The sequence below is a fragment of the Buceros rhinoceros genome, unplaced genomic scaffold (assembly GCF_000710305.1).
Source record: "Buceros rhinoceros silvestris isolate BGI_N320 unplaced genomic scaffold, ASM71030v1 scaffold1272, whole genome shotgun sequence".
NCBI lineage: Eukaryota > Metazoa > Chordata > Aves > Bucerotiformes > Bucerotidae > Buceros > Buceros rhinoceros.
In genome coordinates this window covers 51654-70827 of record NW_010399266.1, presented here as the reverse complement: position 1 = coordinate 70827, position 19174 = coordinate 51654, and the positions used below count along the sequence as shown (strand labels likewise).

At 36.5% G+C, this 19174-nt stretch overlaps 1 protein-coding gene across 1 annotated transcript in view; it reads left to right on the top strand.

Annotated features, from left to right (window-relative positions):
• FLRT2 (fibronectin leucine rich transmembrane protein 2) overlaps positions 1 to 1123 on the top strand; it is a 3190-nt gene extending 2067 nt beyond the window's left edge. Inside the window, exon 2 of the mRNA XM_010131376.1 lies at positions 24 to 1123. Coding sequence (XP_010129678.1) covers positions 24 to 434 — 411 coding nt within the window. The 3' untranslated portion in view covers positions 435 to 1123. The remainder of the gene's footprint in view (positions 1 to 23) is intronic.
• Positions 1124 to 19174: the final 18051 nt, after the last annotated feature.

Below are 19174 nucleotides of genomic sequence, written 5' to 3'. Positions count from 1 at the left end.
CTTTTCTGATAAATGGCAGCAACATCCCCTCCAGCCATGAGCAGACGACTTCTCAGAACCTGGGCTCCCCGTTTCTGCTGGCGGGGTTGATTGGGGGTGCAGTCATATTTGTCCTTGTTGTCCTACTCAGCATTTTTTGCTGGCACATGCACAAAAAAGGGCGTTACACCTCCCAGAAGTGGAAATACAACCGGGGCCGTCGGAAAGATGACTACTGTGAGGCAGGGACCAAGAAGGACAACTCCATCCTGGAGATGACGGAAACCAGCTTCCAGATTGTCTCCTTAAATAATGATCAGCTCCTTAAAGGAGATTTCAGACTGCAGCCCATTTATACCCCAAACGGGGGCATTAACTACACAGACTGCCACATCCCCAACAACATGCGATACTGCAACAGCAATGTCTCAGACCTGGAGCACTGTCATACATGATAGTGAGGGGAGGTGGGGGTGTCTAGGACAAAGAGAAAAAACTGGAAAAAATAACCCCGCAACAACAATGAAAAGATTACATTTGATAAATGTTACACAGATGCATTTATGCATTTGAATACTCTGTAATTTATACGGTGTACTATATAATGGGATTTAAAAAAGTGCTATCTTTTCTATTTCAAGTTAATTGCAAATGGTTTTGTAACTCTTTGCTTTTTAAATCTTTAAAAATATTGCTAAGTACTGTACAGGGTTGTACAATAAGAACCCAATGTCATGGCAAAGGAAAGAATGACTCATTCTTCAAGCATTAACCACTTTGCTGTCGAAGCTGTCTGAGGGATGTTAAGTTTCTAGGTGTCCTGTAGTACAGGAAAATAAGTGCATATTAAAACAGGGTCACTAGGAACAGACAAAAGCAATTCAGATAACATGAGTACAACCCTTCTGACTTGAACCCGGCAGTTGCTGTTGAGCTTCAAACAATTGGAAATACTCTCTTCCCCCATGTCAGTTCTGCATTTCCTACCTCCATCTGAAAGCTGGAGTTCTGAGTGCTACCAAAAAGGCTGCTTTCTGTTTGATTAGTTTTCTCCCAATATATTTGGAATAGGAGAGGTAGACAGAAATCGGTGTCAAACTCAAAGTGACCTTGATTCCTACTTGCAAAAGTTACTCTGAAAATGTCTCCCAATACTATATACTTTTATGATAGAAACTGTTCCTGCTTTTCATTATGATTAAGAAGCTTTAGGCATTCTCTGACCCTTCTCAGTGGGAGATGAAGGTTATCAGTATGTAACAGATAGCTGTCATTAAGTTGCACCTCTCTTTAATAGAGCAGCATTTGTTGACACAGCATGTTCAGGTAAAGCCTGAATGAGGAAAATTCTGAGTGCTCCCAGCTCTGCAGTATTCGTGTAGAATTTGGAATCTGAAAGTGTAAATTGCTGAAAACGTGATGAAGAATATGATGCCAATGGAAGGATTCGACTTTTATGGTTCAAGCCCTGTGTGATTTAGGGGTTTAAGTTATGGTCAGTATGGAGAAGTAGGGAAAAAAAAAGCCAAACAAACAGAAAACAAATAAGAAAGATCTTTCAAAAATGTATTCCTAGTTGGAAAGGCCTCTGGGCCTATTATGAACTGAAATAAGTTCAGCACAGAAAACAAATAAGAAAGATCTTTCAAAAATGTATTCCTAGTTGGAAAGGCCTCTGGGCCTATTATGAACTGAAATAAGGTCAGCAGGGAAAATCGTGTATAAATCCTGGTTGGTTTTGTTGTTTGGGTATTTTTTTTTCCCCATTCAAGTATACAGAGGTGGACATCAGCTAAGCGTTTGATTAGCAGAGGAATTTTGAGAACACAAATACACACTGTCCCTCTGAATTACCCTTCTTTTATCTTAAGCTTTTGGAAGTTTTCCACAATGATCTGTGCTTTGTAAGCAGTAGGTGGGCTTAGAATTTGCTGTTTTATTCCCTCAGATTCTTTAGCTGGAATGCATTCTGAGTCCTTGAGCTTTACATGCACTATGTGAAACATCATGCTTCTATTAAAATCATGATGCTGCTCTCAAAATTATATAATGTTCCAGCCACTCCACTGACTCTGTGACTGCCAAGAACTCTGGATTTCTTGCCAGCTCAGTGGTAGAATGTAATTCTTCCTTCCTTCAAGTTTGTTTGTTTTTTAGTGTGGCTCACTTTCTCCTGAGCTTGGGGACAAGCAAAAGTTCACAACAAAGAGAAAAAAAGAGAGAGAAAAAACTTTCCTGAGGGGAAAAGGAACCTGAGGTTCCTGAGGAACCAAAGAGAAAACTTTTTACAATGTCCAACTAGGGACAAGGAGAAGTTGTTAGAAGTGGATTGGAAGTAAAGGCTGAAGCACTTTCACTGTGGAACGCTTAGACTTTTCACTTTATGAGGTTGCTTATGTTGGGAGAGAGGGTTTTAATCCTTTCCTTTGCTCATTTCACTCAATCCACTCTAGAAATCCAGCAGTCTATGAGTATGCAGTTTCTGAAATTCAAATTGCATGGTAACACTCATTTTCTGCAATGGCAAAATGAATCCGGTTATGACTCACGGCAAAGTACAATCATTATGAAATGAACCACATCCTTCACCCAACACCTTTTATAATCACGTTTTGAAATTCCACTCTATATTCTGTATATTTGCTATTTTCTCAAGCTATAACAGGTATTTTAGGCAACCTCTGTGGCTACTGTAATAGTAAAGTCACTGAAATTTTGCTGAACAAAAGGCTGCCATATGATTTCAAATGGTGTAATTCTAGGTGGAAATGTCTATGCAAAGTAATTTTTCCTGTGACATATTTACCGAAGATTATGATAAGGTTTTTACTTTTGTTTTCTGTGTTTAGTATGTTTTAGGTGCCAAAGCCCACAAGACAAGCAGCAAATAGTTGTGCTTCTGCACGCTTCCATTGCATGGTGGAATTTGTTTGAAATTAAGTCAAGATAGAGATACCCCTTGAGTATGGATATAGTGTTTAATTTCACTGAGATAACTAGGTGTACATTTGATTTCAAAAGGCATCCTTTGAAAGTACACACTTACTACAATTTTGTACTTCAGCAACTGATGCTGGAGGAATCCTTGTCCTCTGTGATGAACATCATCTGTTCTAGGCCTCAGGAAACCATAGTTTCAAGATGAGCTAGGCACCTTATTTGTAGCAAATGACTTATTCAGGGAGTTCGGCCATACTGATGAATGATCCACGAGCCCAAACTGATGACAACAAATGTGGTTACTGTCCTAATAGGGTGAAAACAGAAGGCAGTCACAAACTGTTCATTTTGATCTCGGGTGATGAAATTTATATATCTCTAACTGTGGACTATTTCTTGCTTACCTAGATCAAAAATCAAAATAATATTAAAGATAGCATAGTTTATGCTTTTTATTTTGAAGAAGAATATATATATTGGTATGAGATACTGGCAAAGTTTCTTTTCTTTCAGTCCTCTTCTAAAGAAAAGTAGCAAGCCACATACACCAAAATTTGTAGATAGAGCTGAGAGTATTATCTGAAAATTTCACAGTTGTAGTCAACTTAAGTGTCATATGTTTCATTTGAAGAATGTTTCTCCCAATTGCTAACCAGCTGCAAAAGAGTTAATGTATTTCAACCTACAGAATTTGGGAATTTTCAAAGTGCCAGTCACACAAACAGCTGAGACCTCATTTCAGGCCACATCTCATTAAGTACATAATGGGCAATTTTCACTAGGTAAAGTGTTTGGAGTTAAAAATGAACAGTGGTCTTTTGTTGATGTAAAGTTTAAGAGAGTAACTTTATCCTTCGGCTTTGTAAAAATGGGTCATCTCCGCTAGAGATGACTAAGTAAGCACTATAGAGCAGAAGTCCCAAATGTGTAGATATAGAACTCATCCAAAATGTTCACTTCCAGGTCCTGATTTGAACAGGTTCATTGGACTTGGGAGCAAATGAGTGGTTTACGGACAAAATCTCACCCATCTTCCATTGTATACTGCTAATAGCTGACGTAAATGTACAGAAAAGAGTGACGAGTGGAATAAAATAAGAGGTTAACTGAAATTATGTTAAAGCAGTATCACAACAGTGCTGTGTCCAGTGCTTAGGTTCCTTCTGGAGTCGTACTTGTTTACATGCAGGTCCTGTTTTCAGTTTCTGTCACTATAACAGGTGTTACTTTCATGTATCTTGCTGGCAGAAACAAATACCTGATGAATCATGGGCTTTGTATTAAAAGGTTCTTATTGGAGACATTATTATTGAATTTCTTCACAAGAATATTTAGGGATTGGGTTACTTTGGACTGAAAAGATATTAGCAGTTTTCCCTGTAAGCCAACGTCATGTAAAACAGAAAAATGAGGTAGCATACGCTAGTTGCTACTAGAGTAGTTTAACTATATTTTTCTCTTAATTGTTTTCTGTTTTCATGAGAGGAAATTTTTATCTCTGAGAAATGTATTGATTTTAATTTTGCAAGCAAAAGAACTTTATGCATATTTTATTGTTGTTATGGTTTTAAGGGTCTACATAAGGCACTTTATTAATCACATATTGAAGTGAAAGTTCAGTCTCAGCTTTTGACAGTGAAGTGGTTAATTCCCATTGAATTCGCCATTTGTAGTACTTCTTCACCTTAAATTTAACACGGAAATATTAACATTTTTTCTTTAGAACATAAGAATATTGCTTTTACTCATGACTTCTCTTTCCAACTCAGAGGGAAAACAGAAATGAGTGCGAAAAACAAAAGTTACTGGGCCTCCTCAAATCCTGCCCAATGCTCTCTTTTAAACACAGAGGGAATCCTAGGATGCTGATCATTCCTTCCCTGAACTCTACTGAACAGGGCACTTTGCTACCCAGATGATACTACAGGCAGTATTGAAGCTATTGAAGCATTTGGCATTAAATTCTCGTGCAGCAGAGAATGTCTTGCTCTTTAAAGGGATGCTGGCTCGTAGTCCATCTGGAAAACTAGTACAAAAGATATTTGGCAAGTTTTTATTATACTGGGGTTCTGTGGAAATGTGCCTCGTGAGATCCTCTTGGAAACAGATAAGCTACTAAACAAATCATTATCATCACTTGGTCCCGAATATATGAAGATGATCTTTCATAAAATTGATTTTAACTAAGACATGCACACTTGTTTCTGTTCTGTGTTTGGTATACTTTCTATCTTTAACATGGAAAAATAGATGGTTTGAAGTCTGCATTATCTGTTTTCTGCAATCTGCCATGTTGCACGCATTGTTAACTTCAAAACCTCACTATACACTATATATTATCTTGTTGACATATTCAGTAAAGAGTTATTTAAAAAAATACAACAATCCTGCTGTATTTATGTGAGCAAGTTAATTAAAATAAGGATGTGAATATCTGAAAGGGAAAAGAGAAAAACAGAAATATCAATCTTCTGTACTTTCATTCCTGGAAATACTTTCAAACGATCTGCTGTCTGTCCACTCTCTCCTCAGATTCTAGAAGAAAAATATTTTCATCTTCTGTCTCTCAAAAGGTTAAACCATTTGTTACTTCAATTTCTCAGATTTAAGCTTTATAAGATTATCTCATTCCAATACGCATATAGGAAAGCACTGTAAAAAAAAGAAGAGATTGTATGGCAGTGTTTGCCATTAACTGGTACACTTCAATAGCTACACACACATCTATAAGGAATATATATGTTACATATAGCTGTGACCCATTATATGCATAGTCATTTGGTAAATGCATTTGACATTCATCTTGGTCATTCTTGAGAATCTTAAACCTGCCTTTTACCTATTCTTATCTATTTAATCTGTTTCCATAAAATGAAATGTGATTTTTTTCCAAATCTCCCTTCAAAACTGTTCTTGAATTTTCAGAATGCACAACATTCAGATATAGGCCTTAATAAATTTTTTTATATCTTATACCGAACATATATGGCAATATATATAGTATATTTAAAGAGATGCTTTAGCTACTTTTTACTTAGAAATTAAAATTACCGCGCTTTTAGTTACCTATGCAAGAAATAATTTTTTGGCTTTGCCAGAACCTGAAATGTTGGATGTTACAAGCTGTGTCACTTCAAAGCTTAGAAATGTAATATTGCTGAGTATCACAATTCCTCTATAAATTACCTTATTCTTTGTCTTAACCCTGAATACCATGTAAAAATACTGAGTGCTGCTGTGCAATATTTTCACGTATAGGCCCCCACCTTAATATGCTTCTCTGAAACCAGCGTTTCTTCTGAGCTGGGTTAGACCCTGGTAACTAAACCTTCTTGCCTTACCACGGGAAGGTGTACAATAGAGGTAAAGTAAATTATAAACACTTGTGATCATTTATGTGCTTCTGGCAAAAATAATGGCATCATCATTTTCAATCACAATTTCTCAAAAAAAGAAGTTGACAAACACTGACTACTTCATGAGATAATCTTTTAGTAACCCAAAACTGTCAATCTTTTTATAATTCTAAGCTCAGTTATCTGGAGCTGTTCACACACGTGTGTGTATGTTTAAATTACTGGCATCATCTATAGAGGGTTTAGCTACAAGGAACTCCCAAAGCAAACACACAGAGGAGTGTTTTTCATTATTGTGCAGTCAACATTTTAAAATATTTCACTTTAAAAAAAGTTCTTCTATCTAGGATGAGTTATGGTACCACATGGAAAAACTATGTTTGGTCATTAAAGTATGAAACAAATATTTTAATTCTACTCTAAGTGTCACCGTCAGTGAAGGCTGAAGCTAAAAATCACCAAAATACTCTATTACACAGGTAGAGGCTTGGTGAATTTCTTAACAATAATTTGCATTTCTAAAACAAATAAGTACACTTTTACAGTGAAATCCTGACACCACTGATTTCAACTATAAATTAAGTATTTTTAGGAATAACATATATGTCAGAAGGATTATTAAAGACATCCAGCGTGACACATTGTATAGTATGTGACGCAGTGTATCCCCAAATGAAATGCATCATCAAACGAGGCAGTAGGCCTGTGTATCTCTTTTGAAAAGCTAGAGGAGCAGTGAAATAGACTTCAGAGAAAATGAGGAGAGAGAGAAACTGTACTGAGCAATACTGTCCAATGTAAAGCTATACAAGATGTGGACCTTTAAAGCCACAAACAGGCTGCTGAGCATAACAAGGATGTTATTTTACACATAAACACACACATTTTGTGCTTACAACTCATGGCTAACATATGTGACTGCAAAAATGCATGTATGAATATCAAGAATTTACAGTATAGTTACACTTGGTGGGGACGTGTTACAGAGAATGAGAAGAATTTGACTCTGTGCGCAGAAGGAAGTAACAAAAGGAGAACAAAAATAATTCTGATTAACTACCCTGTTTTTCTAAGTGTAGAATGCCTTGAAGAATGAAGACAATGTGTGAACTATTACAGAAAATCCAACTCAAATGCACCTGTGTGTTTACACCTTTAACGTGCTCTGTGCAAATGTGAGAGGTCTGTGATGATTACCAGTGGGATTGCTAAGCTAAACACAACCATTCCTGAAAAGCACAATGGCCAGAAGGGTTCTGTTAAAATGGTGTATTTTTTGAGTGAAATCAGTATTTCCACTACTATAGACTTTGAGCAGGTGATCACACAAATAAATAAAACTGTTTGTGATAGGGATAGAAATGTGTCTGAAGATGGAATGCTGTAATTTTCATACTTTGAAACTGCCAGTTTGTGATGAAGAAAAGGCAGATTTTGATCTCTGAATATGAAATACAATAATAATGATGGACACAATATAGAGACACGCCTCTTTACTAACGTTTTATGGACATTAAAAAGGACACATACATACGCTTGATACATATACATTTGTGTCATAATTTTAAATTTACAATTTTCAGACTATTAAGATGAGATACATTTCTAACACATGTTCTAAAACATTTAAATCCTCAAAAAATTAGTTTGATACCTTTCAATTAACAGAATCAAGAAAATGTGATAAAATTAGTATTTAGAGAAAGTGCACAGTATTTCTAACACCTATATCTGTGGTTATGAATGAAAGGAAGGAAGGAAGGAAGGAAGGAAGGAAGGGAGGGAGGGAGGGAGGGAGGGAGGGAGGCAGGCAGGCAGGAAGGAAAAGAAAAGGAAAAAGAAAGGAAAGAAAAAGGAGAAATGAAAGAAAAAGAAAAGTCTGTTAAACTAGAATAGCTTTGCATTTCTATTTAGATGATAAGTCCTTCCAAATTTGTAACACACTCACCTGAATGTCAGACCGTGGTTTGACTTGAAAGTGAAATGATTTAAAGAGTGTTCTAAGCCTGACCCCATATACCATCACAAACTGGTTTGTGCTTGTTCAAGATCCAATATGTAATTCATTACTTTCTGTCTTAAAATATGAATGTTAAGAATTTTTCTCCATTAAAGAATCATGTTAAGAAAATTTGAGACTTGATGTGAAGTCAAGTACTGCAGTATATGTTAATGTGAACAATTTCGTTTATTCAAGCAAGGCATTAGCATGTCTTTGTAAGTAACTGCAGAAGCGAAGGCATGCACGTTAACCCCGTATCATTTTCAGGAAAACCTTTCTCACCGGTATTAGACACTACACCTAGCTGTCAAAAAGCAAAAAGCACGTATGACTTACCAAGCATGTATGAGTTAGAAAAATAAACAAATGGAAATGTGAGAAAGGTGAGATGGTCCAAATTGTTACAGATATTCTAAAAATATACAGCTGAGTACTTTAAGCAATTAAAAAAATCTCTGAAAAGTATTGAAGCATTTCATATTAAAGATCCTTAGTGAGTATCGATTCTATTTCCCATTCACAAGGAGGACTTTCTTTTTAGCAGAAGACAATGTTTAAGAATATCTCAAAGAATTTACTATCAATTTAAAGTTTGATTCATTATTTTTCAACATTTAGCTGTAGCAGTCATGCCAAGAATTTGAGCTGGGAAGGCTGGATAAACTCAGATTTGTGGTTATAGGAACTCGATGTTTAAAGGTTCCGTTTTACACATTATTACTAGTAGCTGCGCAAAGAGAAGGGGACAAATGTTTCTTTTGCCCTGCTCAGGTACATCAGATCCCCTTCTGTAGTGAACAAGAAGGAAGACAGCTACCTAACAGAGATATCCCTCAAAAAAAAAAAAAGGTCTACAGAGCAGAAGGAAAATAACTGGAGTCACGGCATTTCTGCTTGCTGACTAAAGAAGCTGGGAGATGCAGAGCTGGATCATTTTAAGAGGGATGCAGAAAATTACAGTTGCTCTGCAACATTACGTAGGAGCTTTGGGTTGCACAGGATCTTACTAACGTACCTTCACGGAAGTACATTCTCTTGGAGGTCTGTAACAAAAGGTACTACCCATGCCTATAAAAGCAATCTGAGTTTTGCTTTGTGGGCATTTAATTAAAATGTCCTGTAAGTTCTGGAGTTCCAGGTCCACCACTACGTTCAAGAAGGAGTGTGTAACAAGGCAAGTTTGAAAGGTTTTCTTTTTGATGACTCTCCTTTTATCAATGCAAATATTAATGAGGTGCTTGTGAATGGAATTCCAAACCACATCAGACATGATCATTGCATTAGTGGTCAGATCGGACACTCCTGCTTTCATTTTAAATGTCTGTTTTCTCCAATATCCCTTGTCCAATTAATCATTTTCTTAATATTTGAAACTAAGCAGTACTATTGCTTATTTGTCACAATTCTAGGAAGAGTTTTCTACAAAACCATTATACCTGCAAACTGATGAAGATTACCCAGCAAAGCTAAGCTGCAGAAGTGCTGGCAGTACAGTGAACCATTTGTCATGGAGTCATAATGATCTTCTATGGTGTTATCAATTCAATTCATACCCAGACTATGAAAAATCCAGAGGCACCAATCTCACAATTTCCTTTACATTTGTACAATTTCTTCTATGCCACATCAGCCTTCTCTAGCATGATTGGCTTAAAGGAAGGATAGCAGCTTGCTGCCTCGTGATAATGTAATTGATAAGTGTTTACACTTCAGGTTAACACAAGAAAAACAAAGCAGTTTTCTGATTGCCTGCATTTTTGGGGTTGCTTTAGTAGTAATTGCTCTGCACCTGTCTACTGCTCTATTTGTTTATCACTGGTTTTGCACACACATGACACAAACACGCGAAGATGTGCATAAGCAGACATTTATACGTTTTTTATTTATATATAGATAGATATGCTAATATGTACATAAGCATATATATAGACATAAGCTATGTATATCTCTATGTATAAATATGGATTGGTCTAGGTTAAGTCTCATACTGGTCTTCTGCTCTATATTTAGGCATCATTTCTGTTCCACCTAAATTTGTGAAAGAGAGCACAAATGTAGAATAGCATACTTTTTTTTTTTTCTTAAGAACTGTATAGTCAGTATTGGTGACAGCATCTTTTCAGTAAGGTATGTTCTTTAGCAGCCTGCGCACTAAAACTCAAGTAAGACAGAAGATTAACAGAGCTCCTGGAAGCGGATACTATGCACCTTCTGAAATCACTGCAACACACAAAGCACATCCGAGGAGTCAGTTTATAGCAGGACTGTTCTGTGGTGCTGCTAAATAAATTTGCAGAGGAGAATGTGGGAATACACATGTAACTAAAATTAGTATGAACAAAAAGGGGAAAATTCAGATGCTTGTACATCATTAGCATTACCATTGACTTCTTCTATGAAGTTTCCTTTAGCCTAGTTTTCTTTTCCTGTTTTTCACAGTTTTTCCTTCTTATGTGAATTGACTTTTAACTCACTCTTCACCTTCTACTTCATGAAGATGCCTTTGTTATATGGGATTTTTATGGGATGCCCAAAATAAGGACATCTCATACATGAGTGGATCTAGTTGCATGTAGCAGCCCAAATGGGCAGTGTTCATTGCCACCTGTCCTCTTCCGTTCATTTATCTAACTGTTCCAAAAAGATCTTGGTGAGATATGCCACACAGCTAGCATGCTGTTGTTACAGGAAGACTTAGAAATTTGCTATGAAATGTTCTTTCTGAGTTTCATTTTAGAGGTTCTCTGTTTGGAGAAAACATGAAAGGAAATTTGCATGCAGAAATAGTCCTCTGTGCTGCACCAACAGTGATGCAGCAGTGCCTTTTCCTTTGTTTGCTGCCATTCCATTTACATCTGGCTGATGACTTTAAATATGAAAAGCCCACAGTCTGCTTCTTTTGCTCATACACAGCTTAATTAATTAAATGACACAAACAAACATCAAATGCAAGGACTAGGAGCAGGAGCTGCAGGGCTCAGGACTATGTATGGCTGAACATGAGGTAGCCTACAACCCAAATCCTCAGTGCTCCATACAGGGCTACAATCGCCTCTACTGCCTCTTTCTGAGACAACTGAGATGTAAAAAGGTTATTTCCTTTTAGATCTACAAACCTATCCATCCCTTCCTGAGTTCATAAATTGTAATATAAGCATTATTTCTCCCAAGGTGAGGAGGAAAGGATTTCTTCATAAAGAGGGCAAGTCATCTGTGGAATGACCTAAGAACAGGCTCCCTTACTGAGTACATACTGTTTCCTTGTGCCGACCAGGCTCTGTGCCTTGTAGTACCCACAGCTAGTCTCCTTCTGCCAAATACGTTAACTGCAGCTAAAATGATTTCTGTTCATGCTTATACTGCAGTTCTGAAGATCCACAGCTTCTGTGTTTTACTGCAATTTTTAGTTGTTAGTTTGCATACTCTGCTTTTATAGCACTCCTACCTTACTCATTGCTCAAGATGGAAACAAAGCAGGGCAGGGTGTTTCGTGCCTAGTTGTGAACCTACTATTCTTTTAAAAACCTGCCTTTGCAATTTAAAATGTATGGGTTTTCAGGGTTTGTTTAAAAAAAAAATTCACAATGAACATTCCTTTACCTTGTCATAGAAGGCAAATTATTTAGAGATAAATTTCTGCAAGCACAAATGATGGAGCAAACGGAATTTGATCAGGAGACAAGATTTATCTGTGTTTCAATGGCTCATCATCATTTGAAATTGTAGACAAATGCACTGTCAGATGAATGCCTTCTCTGCATTGATTCTGAAAGGTGACAAGTACTCATTTGGATTTAGTTTTAGACAGCTGATGAAGAATGAGTGTGAAATAAACATAGTAAATAGAGAAGTTATGAGTAAAACACTAACAGCATTGTGTTGAGTACAGAGTATTATATGCCAGAAATAACATGAATGTCCTTATGTTAGAATTCACTATTTGTGTAAAATAGTTGTATTTTTCTAATGAACATTACAGTTTCTAAAATTCACGGCATATTTCTTACTATTATTTAAAAATTATGTTTCGAAAACTATAGACTTCAGAAAGGTCTTTTAGCCATGCTAAATACCAGTTCTCTGGTATATTATCTGCTTCCAGCCCTGACAGGTCTTTGGTAATGCTCTCTTGGATTACCTTGCAGGTTTTTTCTCTTGGTTTTTCCTGATTGACTTCTCTGGCTGAAGCAGATCACGTGGAGTGTATGCCGTATTTACGCATGTGCAGTTTTTTCTCAGGGCAGCCAAGAAAGAGACAAGAGGCAAAATAGGACAGACCCTTTCAGTTCTCTGGTGGTGACCCAAGAGCAGTTTGCCAAGGGCCTCCATCTCCACAGCTAACGCGGGTGCTGTGAAGGAGGAAGATTTCAACAGCATGCTGGGTGACCACTGTCTGTCACCTCTCCTCAGTGTCAGATTACCTGCCACATATATCTCTGTCATTTGATCTGAGTCGTGTATCAGCAAATGGATCCCTACTGAATCACCTGTAGTGTGTTTATGAGCCCTTTAGGCAACATGAATGGGATAGGAGGGACTTAAACCTGGTTTGTGAGTTTAGTGCCATATTCTCCAGTTTCTATTCACTAGCTACATGTACTACATTCTTGAAAAAATTGTTAGGTCCATAAATTAAACTGACAAAAGCCAAAACTTTCAATATTTATGGTGAATTCAGTAAATGCTAGTCTGTGAATCCCATTACACACTTCTTCACAGGGAATTATTCTAACACCTTCAACAAGTTCTGGACTGAATCCTGAAAGGTGTCTTTAGCCCAAAACATGCTAAATCTACATTAGAGTAATTTATGTGGAAGACCATCTAGGTCAGATATGGTTTGTTCTGTAGATCCACATATAAATTTCTAACCTTCACGTCTCATCCACTGCGTAGAAAATAGAAATTCTGACACCAAAATGCTAATGATCCTGAGTCTGTATGCCTGCTTATTGTTGCTTATAATGGGACAAACGTAAATCCTTTACTGACCTACTTGGGGTAAGCACTGTGTAAAAGGCAGGCATTGTTATTACTTCACCATATGCAGCTATATGACCTCTGCTGAAAAACAGTCGATACCTTAGTAGGAGATAAGATTCTGGTTTACCATTTTAACAAAGAGTTTTCTTTAACCTAATGTAGAGACTTCACAGGATTTCAATAAAGATATACAAGTTATGGTGGCATTATATCATCACAATAGCCACACTTGTGCTTAAAACCATTATGGGTAAAAAGGAAACAACAATTATTTGGAAAGCCAGGAGTTCATTATTAGTATGAATGAAATCTTAGCAGTCCAAAGAGCGAGTCAACATTTAACTATAACAGGAAAAAAAGAAAATAAAGACCATAAAGGATACCACCATACCAAATAACCCAAACCAAACCAAAGCCAGAAAAAAAGCCCTCAATAATAACACAGTTAGAATTGCATCACCCATTTCCTAGCTGCTAACCCCTTTTCTGGCATTGTGCTCACACTTCCACTGCCCCTCAGGATCACAGAATCACAGAATCATCTGGTTAGAAGAGGCTTTTAAGATCATCGAGTCCAACTGTTCACCCTGCACTGCCAGGTCAGTCTCTAGCACTCCAGCTGCTTTACTAGGAAGACCGTAATGTTGACATTGTTGGTTTCTTCTTGACTTCAGGATCTGCTGGGACTGTGTTTCTTTGCTTGCTAATGGTGTTTTACACCTTGCTTTTTCTTCATTGGTCTGCAAGTCCATATCACATCCAAGTTTACTACATATGTTGTTATACCCCTAAACCCAGTTTTGTCCAGGTCTGCTTTCCAGTGGCAGCCTGTGACCCATCTCTTATTCCATGCCTTTATTCCTCTATACGGCATCCTGTGCTCCTCATGGCCTCTGGGTTCCTCAAGGCTGACATACCAAAACCGTAATTGTCTTCATTGTTTCATTATGTTAGAGTCACAAATATCTCATTCTATGCAAAACCACTACTTATTACAACTAGATACAAAACTATGGTTATGCTGTGAGAAGACAAGCAGTATTAAAAACGATGAAGCATGGTCATCTGGTTATGAGAGAAGAATACCCTTACAACTAAAGCAGGTCAAAGCAAAGTTCCAGGCAGATCGAAACAAGGTCAGACAAAGGAAGCTTGACAAGCCATAGCCCTGAGGCCTCATAAACTCAGTGCAAATCCTGTGGTCTATTGCTACCGATGGAAATACTGTACTATTGAGCTACAGTCTAGGACAGATAGTACATGTGTTAAAAATGCTGTAATAGATTCCCTGTACGTCCTCTCTAACCTAGTTTAGAGACTATTATCTGGAGTTTCATAGCAAATAATCTATTAAAGAATAAAAAGCATTATCTTAGTTGTAGGAGTACCTATAAAGTGGCCTAAAGTGTTTAAAGATATAATTAGAAATATGGTTTAAAAAATTGGGGTATCTTTTTAATTTTTCTACTGCTACGTCTCTACAGTTTAAGTTTATGATTTAGTCTAAGTAAAGCCTTTTGAAAGAGAATGTACTGTGGAAACCCATGCCAAAGTAGGTAGTAATTTCTGCAGTGATTCAGCAACCTTAACTGAGGTCGGGAAAATCTGTTTCTGAGAAATCTTTACAAGATGGCTGTTTCACGTTAGAAGATACTCTCCGTCTTGGTGTGGTGGTTGGCTTCTCAAATGAGATCAGATTTTTCATAAGACTTTCCTAGAATCTTATTGTCATGCTCTGTCTTTTTTTTCTGAACTTCTTCTAAATCTTTATCAACAATTAAAGTAGTTGGTTAATTAAGTCTCGTCTTGAAATATTACCTTATAAGTGAAAAAATTAGTGCTCTGTTTCTAAGAGGGTAGATATTGCAGATCACTCGATACTTCTCAAAGATGCGTAGTATTTTATATGCCAATTCCTCATTCATGTAAAGGCACAAGGATCTGAAATCCAGCTAAGTGTCAAATGCAGTACTAAACAAGTTAAATCAAGTGGTATCATATTTAAATGGGATGCTTTAGTGACTCCCTGTTGTATAGGGCATCTTCTATATTTTTATTACTTAAATAGAATTCTTAGTGTGTTTCCTCAAATGATACAGCTTTGTTCCCATTACTTTAATCAACCAAGGACATTCTCAATGACAAGATTTTTTCTTTTCTTCTTTTTTGAAAGCAAGCTTTCCCTTATCTCTTTCTTTTTTGGTGGACATCTAATTGTATCTTGTCTCTCTTATAGAATCGTGTGCCTGCTCGGGGTATTTATAAATTTATAGTGGGATAACAGGCTTTGTTTTAATCTAATTAAGGGTTGTCAAGTGGTTAAAAGCAACTACGACAATTAAAAAACTTCCTCTCTTAAAGGAGAAAAATCTATAGTCTCAAGTGAAAGCATTTTCTGTATTATTATTTCATTATTATCATTCACAGACTTTCTGCTGTTAAAGAAAACATTAATGGATACTGCTGAATTGTATAAACCTTCACGACTACTATTTTCTGCTAAATTTTCAAACAACTAACATAACTGAAGGCATATTGGTACTTCAGCTCTAAAATTCCTTATGTTGAATATTTCTAAAAAGGAAGTTAAAGAAAAAAAGCCAATTTAATTCGATAGAGAAGACACCAGTGTTGCTTTCATTCCTTGAGTGATCAAATGAAACAATTTGAAGGTATTTCTGAAACAGATTTTTAATACACCAAAATGAAACTCCTGAATATGCTAACTTGGCTCTGACCGTTGCTCAGCTGGATGTCCTCCATATGCTTTTTCTCTTTTGCTCATGAAAGTGACTTGTTTTTCCAGCCCAGTCATGATACAAAAGTAGGGTTTTTTTTTAAGCTGAGAGAATTCCTCTTTTAACTAGAGGATGAATGTATTCTAGTCACACTTCTGTGCCCTTCCCAGCCTTTCAAATATGACTATAATCAGCATTAGATCATTTTGTCAATTTATCTGGCAAGGGGTTTTTTTGGTTTGTTTTCTAAAGCTCTGATTAGTCTTAAGTATCTCTCAGCCATGTTACTGAGTCTAAAAGCTAGCTATTTTAACTGTTGCTTTTCTCAAAGAAAAAGTCTGTTTACTAGCAACCTTTTTCTTTTGATACCTTGGTAATTTGCCTTTTGCTTACTGTTAATACAGTTTATAAGTAGGACTCTTTTAATTAATTTCTTTTATTTAATTCTAATCTGTAGTATCTTTAAGTGAACATATCACAGAATTCTTCCTCAAAATGTACTTCAAGCTGCTGAATAGTAGAAGTTCCAAGTTAGGGTTCTCCCTCCACGATACAATTGTTGCATGAGCAACTAATGATATTGACCTCCTCTGAATTGATTTCGTTTGTCCCATATAATTTTCCATTCATCTCCCTCCTCCTTTTTCACACCCATTTCCTCCGTGTCCCTTCTTTTGGTTCAGGGCCCGCCTCTAGTGCAATATCTCTGTGGTGCCTGCACAGCGTTTTCAGCTTCTTCCATATTACCTACCATCATCTGAATATAGAATTAGCCTGGTAACAGGTAAAAGATGCTGTAGGTGACTGACAGAGTAGTGATGCAATGATGTGGTGATCAGCCAGTGCAGGGCCGTGGATTGGCCACCTGGTTGAGCTCTATCTAGATTTCCCTGAGAAGGGGCAATTACAGAGTCTTTGTCATCTGCCCAGAGCACCTGGCTGTCTCTGAGAACTTTTATTCTCCTACATGCTTAAAAACAATAAAAAATTTCCAACAAATTAATAAAAAAAACAACCAAACAAAACACAAAGCAAAACAGCAAAATGACTCAAACAGGTGTTGCTGAAGATCTGACAGGCAGAGGCATGACACGAAATGTTTGTTTTCTAAATAAAATAATCCAAAGGTAAAGTGATGCATCTAAGGAATTATATTAGACCAGCTGAATAGGGAACAGCAGGGTTTTGCTGGGATAAAGGAACAAGAAAATCAAAGAAATTGTGTTTGGGGTTGTCTTAAGAGCAGTGCCACATACTAGAAAAAGCAGGGTGGTTGCAGAAGCCTGACTTAGGGACAAAGTTGGAAAATTTTAAATCCAGATAGGATAAGAAGAATAAAAGGAGGAAATAGCATCAGGGGATGTAATTCACTCAGTGCATCACCTTGTTCTCCTGAAATGCTGAAACGTTAAGAGATGGATAGTGTTTATGAGAGCCTCTTTGCATTTAAAAAGATGTCTTTGGAAGGAAGCATCTTAGCTTAAGTTTTGGCATAAGTTAAGCAAAATAAATATGGCCAAAATGGTAAGATTTAAATGTAGGTTTTAGTCAACCCGTGCTTTAAGGGGCCTCTCAACAGAAAGTTTGATTTGAGGCTTTGCTGAAAGCCTTTTTATTATGCTATATTATGTAACGCAGCATTGGATGCAAAGCCGTTTTCTCTGCTTCACAATATATTTACATTTGTATTTTTAAATTTACAATTTGCTGTAACAGCACTTGTAGAGAAACATAAACTAATTGTTATGTTAAATTTTTAAATTTTCACATGTCATTGAAGGAGCAAAATTGCAGTTTATATCTGCTGTAATGCATCGGGAGGCTTGGATACTTTTGATCTGAGATGGAATGAGCTGATTCCATGGAATGTTACCAAGTCTATTGATTACAAAAACTATGATTCAAGCCATCAAATATCCAAATTAAGTATTATAATAATGAAAACATTTAAAACATATATTTTGCTTAATCCTTGCTTTCTTTTTCCTGTGGAAAATTTGGTATTCAGATTTTCAAACCTTTTTGCACAGTTTTAAAGGTAGGGAAAAAAAATTACATCAGTTACATACTTTTGCTTGATTCTAATTCAAAAAGATGGCAAAACACCAAAATTGTCATTCATGCCACTGATGATAAAATAAAAAAGACATATAAAACCAAGTAATCCTATAAAGAGATACAATGCTGATTTCCTTGGTAATCAGAAATCATTTCACTGAAGGAAAGCCTAGAAATGTGGAGAAAAAGTAAATTCTGTTCTCAAAGGACATAACTGAATTTCAGTACTTTGATGCATCTTAAATGAAGATAGGATGCTGAAACTTACAATTTACATCAACCCACAGAAGTATCTAAGAAAGTTAAAAAAGAAATCAATCCCACAACAACAACATGTTTTGATTCTGACCTTACTTCAGTGTCCTACTTCTGCAGCTTCATTTGTTCCTGGTTATGTAAGAATTCCATATTGTTGCAAAAAATATTCTTGCAATGAAGTCCTATTAAAAATTAGTAACAAGAATAGGTTCTGATGTCATGCCTTCCAGATACACGCTCCTCACCATGGTTCCACAGTCCAAAGAATTTTCTTAGGCATTGATTTTTACTTTTCAATTATCCGCTTTACTGTGATTTTCACTTGGGGACTGGGAAGACATTCTTTCTTCAAGCTTATGGCCCAAGTGAGTAACTGTGAATGCATCAGATGTTTTTCTGATAACCAGGGTCTAGTTTTTCAAAGACAACTCCAACCTTCTTTTTTTTATTATTTGCATCTGCTTCTGTAAATGATTGCAACCAAGATAATTATGGGCAAAATAATAAAGTCCTACCATATCTTGTTTGGTTGATTTCCGAAACACAAATTTCTGCACTGGAAACTCCAGGAGGCACTGTCTTGATCTCTCAAATTGTTTAAGGTGAATGCAGATTTTAATAGTTTGAGTGGAATCCAACAATATAAACCAATCAAACCCAATGGAGGTTTCATTGAGATGGCTGAATCAGTTCAAAGTAAATTATTTACCCTGAAAAAAAAGGAAATAAATGAAATACTGTCATTGTGCTCAGCCTTTGTAAAGTCATATGGAAATTGCATTTTTGAAATATTCTTAGTGTCTCAAGCACTACTTAAGTTTGCCCCAGTCCTTAATTACAATGCTCAAACTTCCTTGACC